Source organism: Alligator sinensis, unplaced genomic scaffold (assembly GCF_000455745.1).
Source record: "Alligator sinensis unplaced genomic scaffold, ASM45574v1 scaffold311_1, whole genome shotgun sequence".
Lineage (NCBI taxonomy): Eukaryota > Metazoa > Chordata > Crocodylia > Alligatoridae > Alligator > Alligator sinensis.
Window position 1 is genome coordinate 292211 of NW_005842355.1, and position 20894 is coordinate 313104.

At 49.5% G+C, this 20894-nt stretch overlaps 1 protein-coding gene and 1 long non-coding RNA gene across 2 annotated transcripts in view; one reads left to right on the plus strand and one right to left on the minus strand.

Annotated features, from left to right (window-relative positions):
• The window catches only part of CSPG4 (chondroitin sulfate proteoglycan 4), a 74941-nt gene extending 61112 nt beyond the window's left edge, over positions 1 to 13829 (plus strand). The window contains exons 6-10 of the mRNA XM_006029075.3: positions 3098 to 3296; positions 4246 to 4380; positions 5219 to 5385; positions 10747 to 10930; positions 11837 to 13829. Coding sequence (XP_006029137.1) covers positions 3098 to 3296; positions 4246 to 4380; positions 5219 to 5385; positions 10747 to 10930; positions 11837 to 13797 — 2646 coding nt within the window. The 3' untranslated portion in view covers positions 13798 to 13829. The remainder of the gene's footprint in view (positions 1 to 3097; positions 3297 to 4245; positions 4381 to 5218; positions 5386 to 10746; positions 10931 to 11836) is intronic.
• A 3318-nt stretch (positions 13830 to 17147) lies between these two features.
• The window catches only part of LOC112551159, a 6793-nt gene continuing 3046 nt past the window's right edge, over positions 17148 to 20894 (minus strand). Inside the window, exons 3-4 of the long non-coding RNA XR_003095357.1 lie at positions 17488 to 17562; positions 17148 to 17242 (exon numbers count right to left, since the gene is read on the minus strand). This is a non-coding gene — a long non-coding RNA (uncharacterized LOC112551159). The remainder of the gene's footprint in view (positions 17243 to 17487; positions 17563 to 20894) is intronic.

Sequence of the window (20894 nt, forward strand, 5' to 3'; positions counted from 1 at the left end):
GGTATTGGGGAGGATAGGAGCCGCAGAGAGCGCCCCCTGGCATCGGGGCACTAAAATGGGCAGCCTCCCACTTGAGTGACATCTATAAACGAATCAATTAACACCAAGGCATGGTGGGCAAGAAGGCGGGTGGTTGGCCCAAGGACAGGTGGGCGGGCCACGGAGATCAGCCCTGAGGAGGCCCCCTGTCACAGGCCCAATTCTTTTTTTGTTTGTTTGTTTTCCAGCAGAGCCTGCCTACCTCTCCCATGGCTGGGGGGCAAGCTGCTGGCAGGCCAAGCAGCTCCTGGGCTGCGGGGGGCCCCAGTATTTCCCTCCACAGCAGCACCCTCCAGGCAGGCTGCTAGTGGGCTGGGTGCTGCCCCAGCTCAGAGGCAGCACCTGGCCAAATCCAATTGTTCCCCAAGCCCACCCACTGGAAGCCTGCCAGCCCAGGGAGCCCTGGGGGGGTGCCGCCACTGCAGCAGGATGGACTGGGCCCCCCCACAGCTTCGGGGGCTGCTCAGCCCACCAGCAAGCAGGCTCCGTCTCCAACAAAAAAATAATGGATCGGGCCCCTCACCGTAATGTGACAGAAACATTAAAACGGTGGGTTTCAGTTAACAACCCACTGTTTCAATGTAGGGAGTATAGAATAAAACCCTGAGGACTAACCCCCTATCAGACTTACAAGCACCCCTAGAGATCCCGTAAGAGACAGCCACCTCTGGGAGCCATGTGACATCTCTTTATGAGCACATAACAACTGCATACAAGATTTGGGGGAGTAGAGAGTGAAGAATTAAATAAGAAATGCAAGGGAAATTTGTAGGGAGCTAAAAAAAATTGCTTAGACTGAAATGTAACCAATACCCAAGGGTTAATGTTTTAAGCCTCATGTAAAACACAGAACAGATTGGCCACCTGTCCCAATTTTTGCCTAGGTAGACAGGACTGGGAGGGGACCTGGCAGAGTTGAATGCCAAGGAGACCAGTGCAAAGCTGGAGCATTCCTAGAGTATTTTCCTTTAAAGAACTTCTCTCTGGCGATGGCAGAGATCCTCCCAGGGTGACAGGAAAACAAGAGTCATACCCACCCAATGGGATGATGGAAATCTTTACATTGAGCAGTTGGTGAAACCATAAACCTGCCAAAGTCAAGTTCGAGTAGCAAGAAACCAGAGCTGAAAGAGCCACTTTATTACAGTGCTTGCCAGTAGCCAGAATTACAGCAGAGGCTGCACTCTGTACAGACTGGGCGTGCCTCTTTCTAACGCAGAGAGCAGCTCAAAGGCCAAAGGCTGCCTGAGCCTGACTTCCTGCTGCTTGTGTGAGAGCGGCCCTGCCCAGCCATGCAAGAGAGAGGCCTGCACACATCACCCTGCTGCAAAGCAATCCCAAGCTTTCCTTCTGCAGGAACCACCATATCCAGAGTCAGGGCCTTCAGTTGGGGACGGTGAAATGTGGTTCTGGCCCATTTCACCAGTGACACTGGCTCCTCTCCCAGAGACCTCAAGGGAGGCAGATCAGTACTGTCTCATGTGAATTTGAATCCGTTAACAACCATGAATGTTTGGCCTATGGCAGACGGGAAACAACTGGCTGTTTAATATAGTGTATCATTGAAGTTTAAGGCAGAGTAAGCATTTCCTAGCCAAACCTTGGAGGAATGTGGCCTGCAGGAAGGTGAGAAGGGAGCAGTAACCAGGCCTCACGGACATCCTTCTGGTGGGGTAGAAATGCCAAAGGTGTGATCACTATGTGATTCACTGCCCCTGCCTTGCCTGCAGCCTCCCCATAATCTCAGGCTTGCTGTAGGCACAATGGGCACAGATTCTTGGTGATATCAATGCACCCTACTCCCATGCAACCAAATGGGAGTTAGGTGCTTAAAAACTTTTGGAAGATCGGGGTCAGCGGGCCCACTAGCATAGCAGGTGCACTCAGGAAGAGGTAGATGACAGGTCTGATGGAGGACAGAAGCAGGAGAGTGGAATGAATAGGGATCTGCAGTGAGAGTCAGGACAGCTGGGTTCTCTCCCTAGCTCTTCCACTGCCCTTCTGTGTGACCTTGAGCAGAGCCCTTTCTCCTCCCACCCTTTTGTCTGTCTTGCCTACTTAGACTATTAGAGACTGTCTGTGCAGCTCCTAGCACTATAGGGCCCTCATCTGTTTTGTGACTTCTAGGCACTAATGCAATCTAAAACATAGTAGCTGCGGGCAGCCTCAGGAACCCTGCTCCCAGAGCATGAAAGCTGGTAGCCAGGGCTGTGCACAGGGCCTAAGCTGGGTACATACTTGCCATTCCAAGAGACTTTGCCGAGGCAGTTTTCTGCCTTGTGAGGACCCTATGATAGGATGGCCGGATTGGAAGCCATCCAGTCGGAGGCTGTCTCACAAACTGAATGAGACAATCATGTGTAAGGGAGAACTGGCCCTGTTAAGAAACCCAGCACCTTGAGATGCAGCTAGTTCAAGAATTTGTGACCCAGTGAGAGCCACTTCCCTTGAGAAGCTCCAGGAAGGAACTTGGGTGAAATTGCAGAGTAAATCCTGTTAGGAAGTGTGAAGCCAGAGAGGTTGTTAGTGCCCAGCCATAGGAGGTCACACAGGGGAACGAACTCTCGTTCGTCAGCTTCACAGCCCTTTAGAAACATTCAGGCCCCAGAGAGCTGGGTCAGGATCACCACATCCTATTACAGATTGGAAAACTGAGTCCTGAGACACCCACCGCAGAATGCTTCTGCCTCATCACACAATCGGTTCTGTGTCAGCGAGCACCTGGCTCTGCAGCTTGTGCTGAGAAGCCTCAATTAAAAACAGCTGTGCTCCAGAGTCAGGGTGACACTGAGGCTGTGAAAACACAGAGAAGCTGCATGTTTCTCCCTTTATAGACAACATGCTGTTGTTTGGCTGCGGCTGATTGAAGGGGACTGAACCTGCCAGTCCTTGCTTGTGTGACTAACCCCACTAAAGGCGGTGGGGCTACTCTTGTGAGTCAGGGCGCAAGGATCAGGCTCCAGCTGACTGTAAAAACAGCTCTCTGGTTGCTCTCCCCACCTTTCTGGGGATCCATGTCGAGTTCACGGCAGGCTAATGCCTTGGCCTTCTTCTCCAGATGCAGGAAGGCACCACGGCAGAGATCACTCCTGACATCCTGAGAAGCGAGGACGAGGACTCCTCTCCAGAAGACGTGGTTTATTCCATCATGTCCCCAACCAATGGGAAAGTTGTGCTGAAATCATCTCCTAGCAATGGGATTCTGCAGTTCACTCAGGCTCAAATAAATAGCGGGGTCGTCCAGTTTGTGCACAATGGTACGGGACACTCCCCCAAAGGTGGGAGACAGCCTGGCCTGGTTCCTAGTGACCCTGGGAAACCTGTCTGTGCCTCTATCTGGGGAGGCTAGCATGAGCAGGAAGTCACCCCAGTCCACCAAACACCCCACACATCAGTGCCCAGCCCCTAAACCCTGGAGCCATCCCACCCTGGGGGCATCATCAAGTCACTGGGCAGGAGCTGCTCTTACTTACTCCTGTGGAGACCCAGGGAAACCCTCAGCCTCAGTGCGGTCACTCCAGATTGACCCTGGTGCAAGGGGGAGCAGAGCTCAGCCTGGGGTGTTCAGAGCTGGCTTCCTCCTGTCCTGTAATCACCCCAGGGCTGGCCAGGAAGGGCTTTTGCCCACCGCTAGCTTACTTTGTTATGTACAGACCCTGGGTAGTGTGTTCAACAGGACGCTGCTTACAGTAGAGTACAGGTCCTATGTCTCTTCATGCAAAAGGCCCTAGGGAAACCACCAGCCCTTGCAGTCCCCGCCCCAACTCCCCAGTTGTCCTATTTTGTTATTTTGAGGAACCTCAGGGTTGGGTTGGTCTGTGCACTATAACTGACAGTCACAGATGTAGAAGTCACAGCCCATGGCACAGAGAATTGCACTTTATGATGGGCACTAGCCCTGGCCCGGTCTGGGCTGGGAGGTGCACTCTCTGTGGTCATGCAGACCTCAGCTTAGCTGGTACATACTCCCCCAAGTACATAGTTCACCATAAGACCTGGGATCACTTTGGGACATTCAGGCCTGCATAAGGTGTCTCAATATTTGCCCATGCTGGGGCTAGAGAAGGAATTATCCTTCTTGTCCAGCGCTCCCTGAGCTTTGCTGGGTCACCCCACCAGGATACCCTGTAGTGCCACCCATCCTGTGGTATAAGAGCACCTACCATATATTATTCACCCCTGAAATCATTGCTGTACTTTCTGCAGGGTCTCTTGACGGTGGGTTCTCCTTTGATTTGTCTGATGGAAAGAATGTATCACCTCGGCACTTCTTCAGCGTGAGTGCCCACCAGGAGCTGGTCATCAGCCTGGTAAATAAACAGGATCTCACCGTGTGTCCAGGTGAGTCACACATAGGGGAGCTAGGGGCAGTGCCGTCTGAGGCTGTTGACAAGAGGAGACTGTGGGGAGGGGGACCTTGAGAATTCACCCAATTACCAACATCCAAAGGCTTAAATGACTATTGGCCTAGGCTGGCTTGTGGAAGGAGAGGCTGAAAATCAACTGCATTAGAGAGAAAAGTGGGAATAGTGTATATCAGGCTGAGATGAGACAGCAACCTCTTAACCCCTTCATTGTGGGCAGCAATGAAAGGAGATTGGAAGTTGATTCAAAATGAGATAAATGCTTCAACATTCTCACGTTGGACCATTCTCCTGAGGATAGTCTCAACTGGCTTCTACTGCACCATTACAGCCAGCAGCCTTCACTTATCCAAGCTAGTATTCTGGAATTTATTGACACAGAGAATTGGGGAGACTGCAAAAGAGTCGATTTCTGGGGAAGACAGTAAGAGTGGGGTGACCTGGCACCATAAAATTGGATTCTTCTACCCAAAAATGGAGGTGGTACTTTACCTCCTATTGTGTGGAATTACCAACATTCCAGGGATACTTTCCAGCACAGATGCATGTGCTGTGGCTGGGAGCTGAACCCATAGGTGGAAGAATAGGAATGAAAGGGAGAGCAGAGTAGCTAGATTGGTGCAGATAGACCAAAGTTGGTGCAGATAGTGCAGACCCAGATTGGTGCAGATAGACCAAACACCAATGTACCTATAAACCCAGATGGCCTGTCAGACACATCCTTCTGTAAAGGCAATGGGGAGAGGGAAGCAAACACTGATTGGCTGCCATGCCTGTACTGTGAATAAATCCGCTATATATTATTTGTTTTAAAGGGACCCTTCAGCCAATCACTAGCCAGAATCTGAAAGCCATGACCAACAGCAAAGCAGATGCCAGCTCCTTATTTTACAGCATACAGCAGCCCCCGCAACTGGGCAGGCTGGTGAATTCCCAGCTGGGTAGTGCCATGGGGGATGTGAAGAACTTCACTCAGGCTGAGGTGAGTGCTTTTGTCATGTTCTCTGTGCTAGAGGAGGTGCCCTGGTTCATTGTTGAGGCTGCTGCCCCAAAAGGGAGGCTGTATTTTCCATGGCTCCCAGACCAACTGCATCCTTCATGAGGCAGTCTTTTGTAACCAGAGGTGAAATACCTGATGGCAAACACCTTGTTGCCAGAGCTTGTGCTGAAAACAAACAAAAGCTACTGTAGGTGACAGTGGGGGGCAGTGAGCTAGGAGGAAGCGGTTTGGGGCCATTTCCTCTGGTAGGGCTGAAGGCATCAGGTAAAGCATCAACACAATGGACTCCCTGGCTGGCTGCTTCAGCAAAGAGGCTGAGAACTGAGCAGACTGTCAAGACTGAGTGACCTTTCCAGCCTGACAAAGCATTTGACGGGCCAAAGCTAAACAGGATTATCAGGCTCTGTTCCAGGAGCCTATCTTCCTGCTGCCACTGCGTATTGAGGTAAGCAGAGGACATGTGTCTTCCTGGAGGTCAAACTGTCAGCTCCCACTGGTGCTGCATCAGCTGCACATTATCGGATTAGCACTGGAACCTGATCCCCGGCAGGTGGAGGTCAGCCAAGCTCCGGCACAGCCAACAGAACTGTCTTGACTTGCACTGGCTGAAAAGCGGGGCCTTCAGTTTCACAAGCAGGGGCTCTCGTATAGGATTCCTGCTCCATAATCCTAACAGAACAATGGCATCTCTATCCACCAGGTGCCATGTGGCTGTACAAACCTTTTTCTTGGCTTCCTCTGTGATGCCCTAGGGTATGAAACACCCTCTATCTGATACAGAAAGCTTGTAGCCCTGGTACCTCATTAAGGGCCACAGGAGCTGGAGCAGCCAGGCCTGTTACATTAGCAGACCTAGGTTGGAAGGGGTCTGGTGATTCCTGTAAAGGGTTCTTCCCTGGGAGGGCCTCCTGGGAGAAGGGAGGGAATGGCAGGGGGAAGAGAGCTCTTCATTGGTTAGGAAATAGTTATTTTGGAGTTGCTGTACACCTGGAGAATGAACCTGGGCCCTGAAAGGCAGCATGTCAGTCTTTCCTAGGCCAGAGTGGTGGGGATAGGCCAGCTATGCATGCATCTGCCTATAAGAGCAACTGGATGGTTACGAGTTAGGCAAGAGTGGGAAAGCCTAACAGCTTTACTTCACTTTACTGGACTAGTCCATTCCCTTGTAGAGAAAGCTATACGTTGAGGCCTGCTCATAGAAAACACTAACCTGTGACATGCCTTCCTATCCAAAGAGGGACAGAGAGGATAGGGACAGTTTGTTTTTCAGAATCTGTATTACATTGTAGGTTGTCCTTCCGTTTTTCTTGTATTGCCTGGCTACAGCTCCTCCCTCATGTACCATAGACAAGCTATAGGCAAGGCTTGCAAAATGTTACTGTAATTACACTAGCAGAGTCCTAGAGAAATCATTCTAAGAACACATAAAAAGGGAGTTTATCACATTACAGAATTCAAGAGGTTGGCCTGGATGTTCCCTGGAAAGGCACCAGCACACCCCTCTAGAAATCTCCCATGAAGGACTGATTCCTGGGTAGTTTCTAACCTGGCAATAGCTGCACTCCCTCATGATTTCCATTTGGCCACTGAGGCAGCCTAGTTTAGTAGGTTATAGCAGGAAGCCAGGAGCACTGGATTCTACTGGCTCAGCCCCTGACCTGCTGCGTGATCTGGGGCAAGTCACTTCTGCCCTGTGCCTCAGTTTCCCTATCGGTACTATGGGAACGGTGGTCCTCCCAGTATGTAGTGTTCTTAAACCCTTGGCAGAAAGGTGCTAGAGCATTGTTGCCCTGCTGACTACAGTGCCCTGCTGACTTCCTGTCCACTGGTGCTGTATATACCCACCCAGATCTGAAACCTGCTGTCAGAAGAGAGGGAGCCTGCACACAGGAAAGAGCTACTCATTTCCCCAAGCTCAGCTGTGATTCAGTCCTCCCCAAAAACAGCTCCCACCACGTATGGTTTTCATTCTTGACTTTGGTTTCAAGTCCTGCCTCTTAAGATCGTCCCAAGGATCTGTAGCGCTGCAAGCACAGGTCTATCAGATAACACTGCCGGCCAATGAAATATTCACTGGGTTACCAAAGCAACACTTGTGGTTGCCATGGCTCCTTTGATATCACACTCCAGAAAGCCTGTGGTGGATGATGGTTCCACTGTCCTCAGCAGCATGTGAATAGGGAGAGAGGAGCACAGGAAATTCAGATCTCCACTCTATCAGCAGGGTTTCCTATTCGAATCTACCCCTGCTTCTGGAAATCTCTAGTTGCCTTCAGCAGACTGGGGCATACACATAAGCAAGCAGCCATGTTACAGAGGAGGCTGTAATCACCCTTGGTGTTTTATAGGGAGAGAGAAAAAAAAGAGCCTGGTATTTAAAATCAGGCACATATAGCAATGCCCGCATAAGTACAATTAGATGCACACATTGACCACAACTATGTGTACAAAGGTTTGTGGGGTCGATCTTTTTATGCACACAGTTTTAGGCACAAGTTAGAGGTGACTGTGTAATTCACTGTACATCCAAACTAGGCATGCATTTTGCGTATGCAAGTGTACCTAAGTCAGAAAACCTATCGCTAAAGGAACCATCTCCTTCTGATCTAAACCTCTTGAGTAGATAGCTGGAGCTTTCAAACTGCCTTTTTCTTATGCTAATAGAGAGCTCTACTCTCCACGAGAGCTCTGCTCTGCTCAGCCCTTTGGTTTCTCTACCCCAAGCTATATGAGCCATTTTTTGCACAGGGGAGCAAGGGGGCTCTGAGAGGCCTTGTCTTTCAGCATCTTCCACAATACCATTTATTATGAACAATAATATTACAGTGGTACCTAGAGACTCCATTTGTGGTGGGGGTCCTTTGTGCCAGGCACTGTACAAGCCCATGGTGAGAGGCCACAGCACTTTTTACTGTTTTAAATAAATGAGACAGGCAAGTGGTAGGAAGGAAAACAGATGTGAATGTAACTTGCCAAAAGCTACACAGCAGTTCTGTGGCTGAGTCACAAAGAGAACCCAGGTCTCATGATGCAAAGCCCAGTGCACCATCCATTAGGCCAGCTTCTTCCTCTGTGCCCCATCTCTGTCCTTGGACCCATATTGTTCAACATCTTCATTAATGATGTGGACACTGGAGTCAGAAGCAGACTGGCCAAATTCGCCGATGACACTAAACTTTGGGGCAAAGCATCCACACCAGAAGACAGGCGGGTGATCCAGGCTGACCTGGACAGGCTCAGCAAGTGGGCGGACGAGAATCTGATGGTGTTCAACGCCGATAAATGCAAGGTTCTCTACCTTGGGAAGAAAAACCCACAACATACTTATAGGCTCGGCAGTGCTACGCTGGCTAGCACTATGGAAGAAAGAGACTTGGGGGTCATCATTGACCACAAGATGAACATGAGCCTGCAATGTGATGCTGCGGCTAGTAAAGCGACCAAAACGCTGGCTTGCATCCATAGATGCTTCTCAAGCAAATCCCGGGACGTCATTCTCCCCTTGTACTCAGCCTTGGTGAGGCCGCAGCTGGAGTACTGAGTCCAGTTTTGGGCTCCACAATTCAAAAAGGATGTGGAGAAGCTTGAGAGAGTTCAGAGAAGAGCCACGCGCATGATCAGAGGTCAGGGAAGCAGACCCTACGATGACAGGCTGAGAGCCATGGGACTCTAGCCTGGAAAAGTGCAGGCTCAGGGGTGATCTGATGGCCACCTATAAGTTTATCAGGGGTGACCACCAGTATCTGGGGGAACATTTGTTCACCAGAGCGCCCCAAAGGATGACGACTAGGTCGAATGGTCATAAACTACTACAAGACCGTTTCAGGCTGGACATAAGGAAGAATTTCTTTACTGTCCGAGCCCCCAAAGTCTGGAACAGCCTGCCGCCGGAGGTGGTTCAAGCGCCTACATCGAACACCTTCAAGAGCAAACTGGATGCTTATCTTGCTGGGATCCTATGACCCCAGCTGACTTCCTGCCCTTTGGGCAGGGGGCTGGACTCGATGATCTTCCGAGGTCCTTTCCAGCCCTAATGTCTATGAAATCTATGAAATCTATTTTCTCAGTGGCAATGATGAGGTCTTACCACAGCTTTCCATGTTGTATCATGGCTTTGCTTATCATTAAGCCTCTTTGTTCTCTATGGGGCTTGTGTGTGTCCATCCAACCCAACCTTATTCAGCTTCTGTTTCTTATTCCCTGCATTCTGGTATATTAGTGACATATGCAACATCCTTTCATGGTTCTCTACTCTTTTAGAGGAGGACAAGAAGATCTGAGTCCTGCTTTGCTCAGGAGCTCTCTGCATTTCCATGTCATTTCATAGCCAGTTCTTTGACCTTCTGCTTGGCTCCTATTCATAGCCAGCCATCCTACCCTTTCTCAGCCCAGTGCAAAGTAAAGGCGGTCATCACTGCCTGCAGTAGCTGCCTAATAGGAGTGGTGCCTCTTTGCCTTGAACAGTTTTGGTGGTCTTACAGAACTGACTCTATCAGGATGTGGAATCAGGGACATGGGTCATGTGTTTTCATGCACTTCACTTCCCCCGAACATAGAATCATAGAAACATAGAATAGAAGGACCGGAAAGGACCTGTAAAATCATTGAGTCCAGTCCCCTGCTGTGGGCAAGAGGCAATTGGGTTCAAACCAACTCCACAAGATGTTTGTCCAGTCTCCTCTTGAACACCTCCAGGGATGGCGGTAGAAATAAGTATCATCAGGCAGTGTCCTTGCTTAAAAATACCCAGTTTGCCACAGTGAGCTCTGCCCAAGAAGCCCTGTCCCTCCATCTCCCTCCCACTCATGTACATGGCCCCTACATTTGTAGGAGAGAACCTCCTCAGTCCACATAGCTCAGTTTTGACTTGCTGTGTCATCAAGAGCCTCAAGCTGGGCCCCTCGGCACCCAGCTCTTCCTACTAAATAAAGAGGCTTGATTGTCCTTTCCTATTAAACCTGCAAAACACTGTTTGGCATGTCTGCTGGCTATAATGGAGTCTTAATGGTCTCAGGGTACCAGATCCTCCAAGTTAAATGTGTCTGACACTAAAAGGAGACTATGGTAGGGAGCATGACCCCATTGCTAAAGACAAATTGAGGAGTCAAGACATCAGGCTTCTACTCCCTGCTTTCTCCCACTGCCTTGCTGTGTGATGTAGGGCAAGGACTGTGCCTCAGTTTTGCTTAGGTTCCTGTATCACAACAATTGTGACAGCACCATGATTGGAGTGAAGAAAGATGAACAGTTCGCTTTCTGACTTAAATAGGTTTTATTTATTCTGTCTGACTTTGCTGCAATTAAAAGGTTGTTTGGTTTGTCTGTCTGCTTGTTTCAAACTAGGTGAATAGTGGAACAATCTTTTATCAGCATGAAATGCCCCAGCAGCCATTTTGGCTTACCCAGGATGCTCTTCACTTCCGAGTCTCTTCTCCTTCTATCGTAACAGAGCCATATATCCTCAGTGTGTCAATATCATTTGAAGCAAGCTGTCCCCAGAGGTCAACTCAGCTCTGGAGAAACAAAGGTAAAAGCCTGGAGGCAGAAGGGAATAATTTTGAGCTGGTTTCCATGAACTGAAAGGAGGGGTTATAGCCAAGGAGAAAGAGGGAGGGTGCAGATGATGAGTTACAGTAGGGGTGTCGAACGTTTTTGGCAGGCATGCCACAAATGACATGAGCAGGTTCTGTGCATGACATGCAGCAGACTGGGGAGGGGATAAGAAACACAGCAGCAGATTGAGCAGAAAGCAGAGCAGCAGATCGGGCAGGGAGAGGGGATTGAAGTGGCACTCATGGAGGGTGTGCAGCTAATTTGTGGCACAGCTGCCAACAGATTGCCCCCCCCGCAACTGAGTTACAGGATGCTGAGGACAAGACAGTTGTCCTGAATTTACACCCCACCCCCATAACTAAGAATCTTCAGAGCGACTACCCTGAAAATCAAAATGGAAATCCCAATGCAGGAAGGCAACCCCACTCAGGATGGCACTTTAAGCACAAGGAAGTTTGACCACGTGCTTTCCTGGATCAGGGGTTAACTAATGTGGAACCTAGTCTCTCACCATGGCAAGGATTCTCATGCCTCTCTGTTCTTGTCACTCATTCCTCCCTTTCCTGCCATTTCTTTCTTTCTTTCCTATCCTTCTATCTTTCTGTAGTCTTTCCTTTTGTCCTTCATCTCCTGCACTGCCATGTGATAGATCCCATCTCTTCCCCTTCCATCCCTGTTCTAGCTTTCCTTCTGACCTCTCTTCCCTACTTCCATAGTCTTTTTTCCCTCCCCTCTCTGTCATGCTGCCGTCTAGTCCATCAGTCTAGCTTTCTAGTTGTTCCTTCCCTCCTTTCTTCACCACCTTACTGTCTCTGGCTGCTCATGGCTGAGCACTGTTATCATCCAGACCATCTTAGGCCTGTGTTTTCTTTCCTTTTAGGTCTCATAGTTCGGAAAGCACAGCATGCAGAGATTAACACCTCAGTGCTGGATGCTTCCAACCTTTTGACAAAGGTTCCAGAGTCCAAAAGGACATCCTATGATGTTGTGTTCCTGGTTACTGAGTTACCCTCCCATGGTCACCTCTCTGTGGCTGATGTACCCATCAACAAAGAGCATCCTTATTTCCTGCAGTCTGATCTTGTTATGGGTGGTCTGAACTATGCTCACTATGAGGCTGGTGCCATAGAAGACCATTTCAGATTTAAGGCTTGGCTTCGGCCTCTGGCCATGGAGTCTATTCACCCTCCCCAGGAAGGAGGTGGGGTGTTCATTTCTGAAGCCTTCAATATAACTGTGAATCCTAATAATGAAAATCCACCTCAGCTGACTAAGCAAAGACATGTCCTGCAGGCCCACCAAGGCTCCTTAGTGATGCTGTCCCGAGATCACTTGGATGTAGTGGATCCTGACAGTTCTCCTGAAGAGATTGAGTACAAAATCCTCAAGAGGCCAGCCAGTGGCTTCCTGGCCAACATGCACAATAAGCAGGTGCCAATCAGCCAGTTCACCCAAGCAGAAGTCAATGCTGGCCACCTGGTCTTCATTGCCAATGGGAGCAGTTCTCTTGGATCCTTAGACTTGAGTATCTCTGATGGGCATAATCTACCCATATTCACTTCCCTGGAAGTAGAGGTTCTTCCTGTATTGACAACAGGGATGAGCCAGATACCTCTAGAAATACCTCAGGACCGGAACATTGCCTACCTGTCCAGAGATCACCTCCTGGGGGGCTCACAGCCAGGGGAACAAGATGTCCTTTACACAATCACCAGGAATCCCACATTTGGCCAGCTGAGGGTCAACCAAAAGCCAGCAAGGGACTTCTCACAGAAACAGGTGGACCAAGGGGAAGTGACTTTTATTTTCACAGATTTCACCTCCCCTGAGGATGAATTCCAGTTCCTTTCAAGATCCAAAGGAGGAAACATGTCAGGAGCAGTGAATGTGACAGTCAAGGCTTTGGTCAGAATGCAGCAGGGGATTCTGTGGCCAAGGGGGAAAACCATCCTGCTGGACACCAGTGTTCTTGACGCAAGCGAGCTGGCCAACAAGACAAAGAGCGTCCCAGTCTTTAAGATCCACAGAGCCCCCCAGGGCAGCCATTTTGTGAAAGTCTCAGATGACAAAGACAGGCAGCCCACTCCCACTGACACCTTCACCCAGGATGATCTTGAGAGAGGGTTGATTGCACTGGAAGTCCCACAAGCCAAAGACTCTGGGCAGCACTTGCAGAACAACAGCTTTGTGTTCGAGCTGGCAGCTGCAGGGGTGCCGCCTGCCTTGGAGTTGCTGAAGTACAGCTCTGAGCCCTTTGACTCCTCCAAGGTGTACAGGGCCACACTTCTCACTGCCACCCATTTCCCAGATACAAGCCTCTGGCCCACACTCCAGGAGACAAGCCCTTTCCCAGCAACCTCAGCCACTCAGGCTCAGGGCTTACCGCAACCAAGTCACAACACTAGCGAGCATGAGACACCTCCCACAGCCTGGCAAAGCCATGAGGCCACAACCAGCCCTTCCCCTGTGGAAGGGGGCACATTCCTCAGCTTCATCGAAGCCAACATGTTCAGTGTTATCATCCCAATCTGCCTCATCATCCTTCTTTTGGCTTTAATCCTCCCCCTGCTGTTTTATCTCCACAAGCGCAACAAGACTGGAAAGCACAATGTACAGGGCACGGCCGCCAAACCCAAGAATGGGGCTGTGGTTGACCAGGAGACCTTTAGGAAGACCGACCCAAACCAAGCCATTCCTTTAACGACTGTGAACACACTGGAGGCCAAGGGATCGGGACCCGTGACCAAAGGAGCAGGGGCAGGAGGGCAGCAGGACCCTGAGCTACTTCAGTACTGCCGGACTTCGAATCCCACCCTAAAAAATAATCAGTACTGGGTCTGAATGCTGGGCTGAAAGGCAAGACTCTTCCCTTCCAACCAGAACTCCCCAGCCTCCTCAACTGCTATGGAGTCCTCCTGCCCCTTGCTCCTCTTTGTCTCCTCTCATCATCCCTGACAGACAGGAGGCAGTATCCCTTTGACACAAGAGGACTTCTGGGGATATTGAATCTTCCTGATGCTTTCAGGGCCTCACTGGTACAAAAGCAAGGAATCTCCCTGAAGTGAACTCATACCCTGAAGTCTCAGCTCTCCCACCATCTTGGGGAGGAGGAGAGAAAAGTCTGGTGGGTAAATTAAGTATGAAATGCCATAGACAGAGAGGAGGAAGAGCTTGTGGGAATTCTATAAGTGTTTGACTGCCCAAATCGTTCTGGTGAGGTGATCTGGGAACTGAATAACTAACTGAGTTAAAAGATCCCAGGCCAGGTTGATCCCTGCACACCCCATCCAACCCAGCCCACTGCACACAACTCTCTCAGTGGGGAGATAGGATAAGACTTTCACCAGTGTGTTTTCCCAGCTCTGAAGCATGAAGTGGGATTTAAGAGCAAGTTGCACTAAGTAAGGATTGAAAGGAAGCTTTCTGAGTTCCCCAAGGCTAGGCTGGCTGAGGCACCAGAGCACAGAGTTGAAAAAAATCTTTTGCTGATGCCAAGGGAATCTGAAAGTGTCACTGCCCATTTGGAAAAATAATCTCCCCTTCTGAATATTTCTTGTGTGTCTCATAAGCCAAATTGCACAGTCTCCCTAGCCCTGTTGCGCAACAGGTAGAACGAATTTAACAGATTACAAAACTGGGGCATGTTTATAGTGAGGAAAGCCTATCACACGCTCCATAAAGGACATGTGTGGGTATGTGGGGTATATTTTATGAAACAAATAACATGTGTGGGGCCAAATCCTCACCTGGTGTAACCCAGTCTCACCCCATTGATTTATACCAACAGAGAACGGGGCCATGTACAACTACCCTGGGCTTGTTTCCACTCTTACCTACCACAGTGAAAGTTGGATGTAACCCCTCAGACATCAGTGAAGGGATGGGTATGTATAGGAGAGAAAAAACAGACCCATCACATATTTCCAGGAGGGCACCTCTCCTCCAACATGGGACATACACACAGAACAAAATGGTTTTTCCAAAATGGTTCACATAAATATATTGTCCGAAGCAAGCTTTCTGACAGGAGTGATGTCCTCTCCAGCTCATTTTTAAGCCATTGAGCAAACAGAACAATTTGGAAATAATGGTGCCAAACCTCAGGATCTTTCCCAGATCAAATATCTAGTACATTAAAAGGAAAGTTGCTGAAGAATGGGCAGAGGAAGACTTGAGTTGAGAGCTCAAGTCCTGACCAAACTATAATATTTTTCATTGCTACATCACCTCAAGGGCCAGATTCTGCTTCCATTTACAATGGTGGAAATATGGAACAATTCAATCAAAGCCAATGGGATTTTTCCAGATTTGTGCCATTCTAACTCAGAGTATAATTTGGCCCTAACTGACATTTACTTACATTGTTCTTTCCAAAACTAGCTGCCTGAGTGTAGGAGTTGGGGGATATCCTTGGGGTGTTTGGGTGGGTGGGGGTCTCTCTAACATCAGTGCAAACAGGGGAAATATTTTTGTGACTATGCTGAAGTTGCCTGACTGTATGTGGAGTGCCAAATGTTTAAAAGCGCAGCTACTAAAGTGCATATGTCTGACTCACAAAACCAGGAACTGCAGGGTGTACAAGCCCGTTTGTGGTGCCCAGATACCTGCATGCACACGTACATCAGACCTGCACACCTGTCAACATTTGTGTACTTGGAAATGCACATGCAATAGAACAGGTGCGCATGATGGGGAACGGGGTCCCATGTCTCTACAGTTGTAAATGCCTCATCTCTGAAACAGTTCCTGTGTCTTTAGGATACTATGAAGCAAGGCTGCAGAGTTGCTGAAAGCTGAATCCCATGCCAATGGGTGGAGCAGAGGCACAAAGAATTGTTTCACATCTTCCTCCTCCATTGCAGTTCTCAAGCTCACTTCATGTGTGACCCTAGACACGCAGCCTTCCAGAACAGGGGCTGACAGCCCTGACCTTAGCAAAGTACTGCAGACTTCTCCCACACAGCTCTGCCAATGCAAATCCCTTTGTGCCTGCCGTCGGTGTCAGACCTGTGTGCAGCTTTGCCAACACCTCTCACTTCTGTCCTGCAGCAACCCTCCCAATAAGCTCCAGGACTGAGGGGCCACACTCCTGTTCTTCCACTCCCAGGCCTCCCCACTGCCCTGCCTGTGGTCCCCCATACTGATCCACATCAGCCTCTGCCAGTCCACACAGCTGTGCCACCACACTGCAGCCCTTTGCCTCGTGGGAGCCACTACTGCATAGTGCAGTGGTGTCAAATGTATGACTCATTGGCCAGATCACTCCCACAGACACACATATCTGGCTTGTGAAGCTCCCACAGGAGCTGTGGATTTGGGCAGTGGGGGGGCTATAGATGAAGCATGATGTAAGAGCTGGGCATGGTTGTTATTCCTCTTCCCAAAATATCAGCATGAGTGTCCACCCCAAGCAGTAGGCTTCCTCACTGTTCACTGTCATTGAATCCCAGCAACACACTTTCTCCCTCTCCTCCCGAGTTTGCCTCAAATGGGAATTTTGTACCTTGCTACCCTGTAATAAAAGGATTCTGGTTACATTGCCTGAAAGAATGGCTGAGTCAGGGATGGAGGCCTCGAGTGGAGCTGGGAGCCAGTGAATAGTTCAAATAGCAGCAGCAGTGTTGGAGGTGGATTTCCTAGGGGCTTTTTGTTTTCTTTCCTTTACAGTTTGCTTCCCAACAACAGATTGGATAATTTATAATAAATCGACCGGTTTTGTAAAGAACATGGAAATAAACAAGATATTTTTAAAGCAGGTGGTCATGTGATCACTTCTCAGCAAGCAGGAAATGTTGAGCCCAGGTGCCCAGGACGCAGGCTGATGATCACCTCAGCTCCAGCTGTCAGTCCCACCTATGGAAAGCCAGAGTGGGACCACTGCCTGCGCTCAGGTTGCTCTGGTGCTGCACCTGTGAAACTGAGGGTGGAATCCAGCTCAGCGCATGCCCAGGCGTTGCCAAGTCTCCAGTCCTGCAGGCAATGCCCACACTGCAGCATTTCTTCTGCAAGTGACCCTCCAAGGGCTTTTCCAGGCCTGGCATCCTCATCCTGCCTTTGAGTTATCATTCACATGCTAGGTCAGACAAGCTGCTCAGCTGCTACAAATCTGCAGAGCTTCACTGCCGTCAGTGGGGATGTGCCAATTCCCACCAGCTCAGGATCTGCCTCAGGCTTCACAGCCTGCTGTTCCCTGGCCATGGAGCTGCACAGGTGTTCCTTTAGTGGGAAGAGCCAGGCTTCATCTGGAAACATTCTTGTGACCTTGGTCACTCATTTCCTCCCTGCCCTGAATGTGAAGGGAAAATAAGATACTAAGAGGAGAAATCCTGCCCAGCAAGTCTGAGTCTAGTCTCAAGTTGTTCATCATGGTTGCTTGTTTGGGCTCATTCACACACCCTTCCCATCTAGCTTATAGGTCTGACCAGCAGGGGTTTGCAATGGAGCTCTCAACCAACTTTTATGTAGCTTCCAAGCCTACCAGTAAAATGGGAGCCATTTCATTGTTTATGACCAGGTGCCAGGGATCCTTACCCTGGTTCTAGTGTTCACTCCAGTTGGCTTCCAGTATGCCTTCACTGAATTCAATCTGTCTTGAGCAACACCAGCCTTAGTAAAAAAAAAAAAAAATCATGACCTTTCTCAAGCAATTTAAGTCCAAAATGTCAATGTCCTACAGCATATGTATATATATTCTAGAGACAGCTTCCTTTAGTTTACCAGACTCAAGAGCAATGGACAGTAGGTCTGATTCTGTCCTGTACTGAGATCTGCTGGGTGGATAAGTGAGGGGGGCAGCAAGGGAACCTGCCCCAGCCCTGGCATGGGAGGACAGGACTGGAGGGGCCTCCTGGGCCATGACATCTAATCCTCTGTATTTGTGCTTTCCCTTCACTCAAGGATTTTCCAAAATCATTGCTTCAAACCCTTGCACAAAAAAATCCATTCTGGTATCTACAGGTGTGCAGCAAAGCCTTGATACCTGGGATTGCCAGCACCTGCCACAGCAAGAAAGTTTTCTCAGTACCCTGATATGGAGATGGCAGATAGTTGATACTACATATCCCACATGCTGGAACTCCCTCTCTGATCATATACCCCTTCCATACACTTATGCAGTACAATCTGAGAGCCATTCAGGAGGTTTTTGGCCCTTCATTCCTGGGCTCAGAAGACCATTCCAAGGCTCCTCTCCTCTGATAGATATCACCCTCTAACTTCCATTCTCATTGGCCACATCTTCACAAGACACTGACTGTGCAGTAGCGTCGCATGGCAAAAACTGTGATGCAACACTACTGTGCAGTAGTATTAAGCTACTGCACAGTAGCATCACAAAAAAGGCATTCATCAGCCCTACTATGTAGTAACTCGGGTTACTGCACAGTCACTTAGTTCTTGCTTATACAGGTACGAAATGACGGTGCAGTAACAACTGTGCAGTCAGCATCTTGTGTAAACACTGCCAGTGTGTTCATAACCCCTCTGTAGCCATTTGATCTGGTGCCAGTCTTGCTTTTTAGCCCAAAAGACTCTTCTCCCTCCCTAATATTCAACACAAATGTATTACTAAACAGTAATCATATTCTCTTCAGGGTGATTTAGAGAAGCTTAAAAGCTGTTCTAACTTACCTCTGCTGGTCACAATCCCCAGTAGATATTATGTCAAGGTGGGAGGGAAGTATCAGGAGCCAGTTGCACCCTTTTAGAGCTCCCCTATGCTGAGGGGGTTCTCAGGTGGTTATTTAGGGCCAGATTCTGCCCAATCAGCACAAAGCAGCCAGAACAGAGAGAGTATCTGGCCTGCCAAGCCCAACTTCTATAATAGCACGGTCTGCTGCTTTTATGCAGACTGGACCACCAGAGTTCACCACACCCCATCCTGCAAGCAGTCAGACACCTGTATGAGGAGCAGAGGCCACTGTGGAGTGAGCTGTCATCTCTCAAGACACCAGTGCAGCCACAACAGAGTTAAGCTTCCTGTTACTTAGCCCCACAGTTTCTGAGCAGTTTTTCCCAAGAAGCCAGCAAGGGGAGGAAATGCCCCGTTACACTTTAACTAGAGATGGAGCAAATACATCAGAAAGCTGCCAGTGCTTCTAATTATGGGAGCCCTCAGGCACCGCCCTCCTAGAACAGCACTCACCTGGCACCTGGCTGAGTGGGAAGATGGATTCCAACTTTGAACCAGCCATGGAAAACTCACCAAAGGGCAGCTGTTCTCTGTGGCCTGCTCTGTGCCGTACAAGCCTCTGTCATGTCACAAGCCCAGGGGGCAAGGCACATCATTTCCAGGGGAGATGGTTAAAATATTTTTAAAAACTCACATATTTTTCAAAACAACAATTTCCAAGCATGCATAGCTGGATCAACAGCCTGGTTAGATGTATACAGTGGAACCAACATGCAGGCCAGATACATATAGTTGCCCTGCACAGCTTTGAATAATATTCCCAGTTGTATATGCACCAGATGTGGAGTACTGTGTCCTCCAGATGTGCACATCTGTCTGCTGCCAACCTGCCCCACTACACATGCACCCATCTGAGAGAGCTTTAGAACCCAGCATGGGAGCTGGGAGAGCTTGTTTAGAAACCTCAGTGCTCCTGTATACAGCCAAGATGGTTTTTTCTTCTCCCCTATTTCCCTTTCTCTGCTGGGTTCCCCAAGTTACTGTGGGCTTCTTGGGGGAGTTGTGGCCAAGAGTGCAGAACAAGAAAGAGTAGTTTCATGAATGGCAAGGTTCCTCAGCATTTAACACCACTGTCACCACATAGAGACACAAGTGAGGGGACAGTCGCACTGGATTGTTCAGCATGCCCCAATGAGAAAGGTTTTATGGGTGGAGAGGTCCATTCCCAAACTAGTGGGGCCCAAGCTCACACCTCCCTGCAGTTTGGCTTTATTAACATCGAAATTAACAAGCCTTCTCATTAGGCATGCTTGCTCCTCAGGTTCCTCCCTTTGGACTACTCAGTCCACACCCTAGATCCTCTCTCACTAGAGAGCCACCCCCATCTACCTTTATGTCTGGATGAGGCAACAAGCCATCTGCCCCAGGGAGTAGTCATCATCACCTACAGTAGTTAATACTAGCAGGATCCACACCAGCTACCAGGGTGGGAGCTTTCAAGAAAACGCTACCTGCTTGTTACATGAGGCAGAAGCTGATTTGACTTCTACCCAGTCTAATTTTCAAAGAAAAGCTCCTGTTCATGCCTTGCATCAATGCAGAATCACCTACACCAGAGCTATCCAGCTTCAGAGCAGCTAGGGGCCATGTGGAGTCTCCCCAAGCTGCCCCCTCTACAGGCACACTGCAGGGGCCGCTCCCCAGGACTCCTCTCCTTCCCCCATGCTCCCCACATGAGCTGCACGGGCTTCTCCTCATGGGGTGCACTGACAACACATGCTTTCCTACCCCTGGCCATGCAGACTGCACCAACACACAGCCCTCAGGGATCCCCTCCCTATTGCACAGGAAGTACATAGCCCCTGCCCCCTGGCATGTGGGATTCACACAGGCCCTCCCCCACCACACAGAAAAGGGAGAAGCAACTGCTGGAGCCCAGGAGCCACCAGCTGGATAGCGTTGAGCTCCACCGAGGAGCACTGAGGGTCACCTGCACTAACACATATACAAACTTGCACTCATGCCTCTGCACAGGTGGCTCTGTCCAAGCGGGCAGAGAGAGAAGCACTTGCATGCCTACATGCAAAGTCATAGGTGCTAGGCACAGACAGACACATGGGCTTACAGATAAAGAGCCGTGAATGATTATTTTATTGCAGTGGCAACCAGAGGCCTCACCCCACATTACAGTACATTCTAAACAGCAAGGACAAATGAAGAGAAGGAAGGGAGACTGGCACAAAGACTGGCCCAAGGTCTCACAGCAGGTCAGTGGTAGAGCTGGAGGGACTCGCTCAGGTTTCCAGAC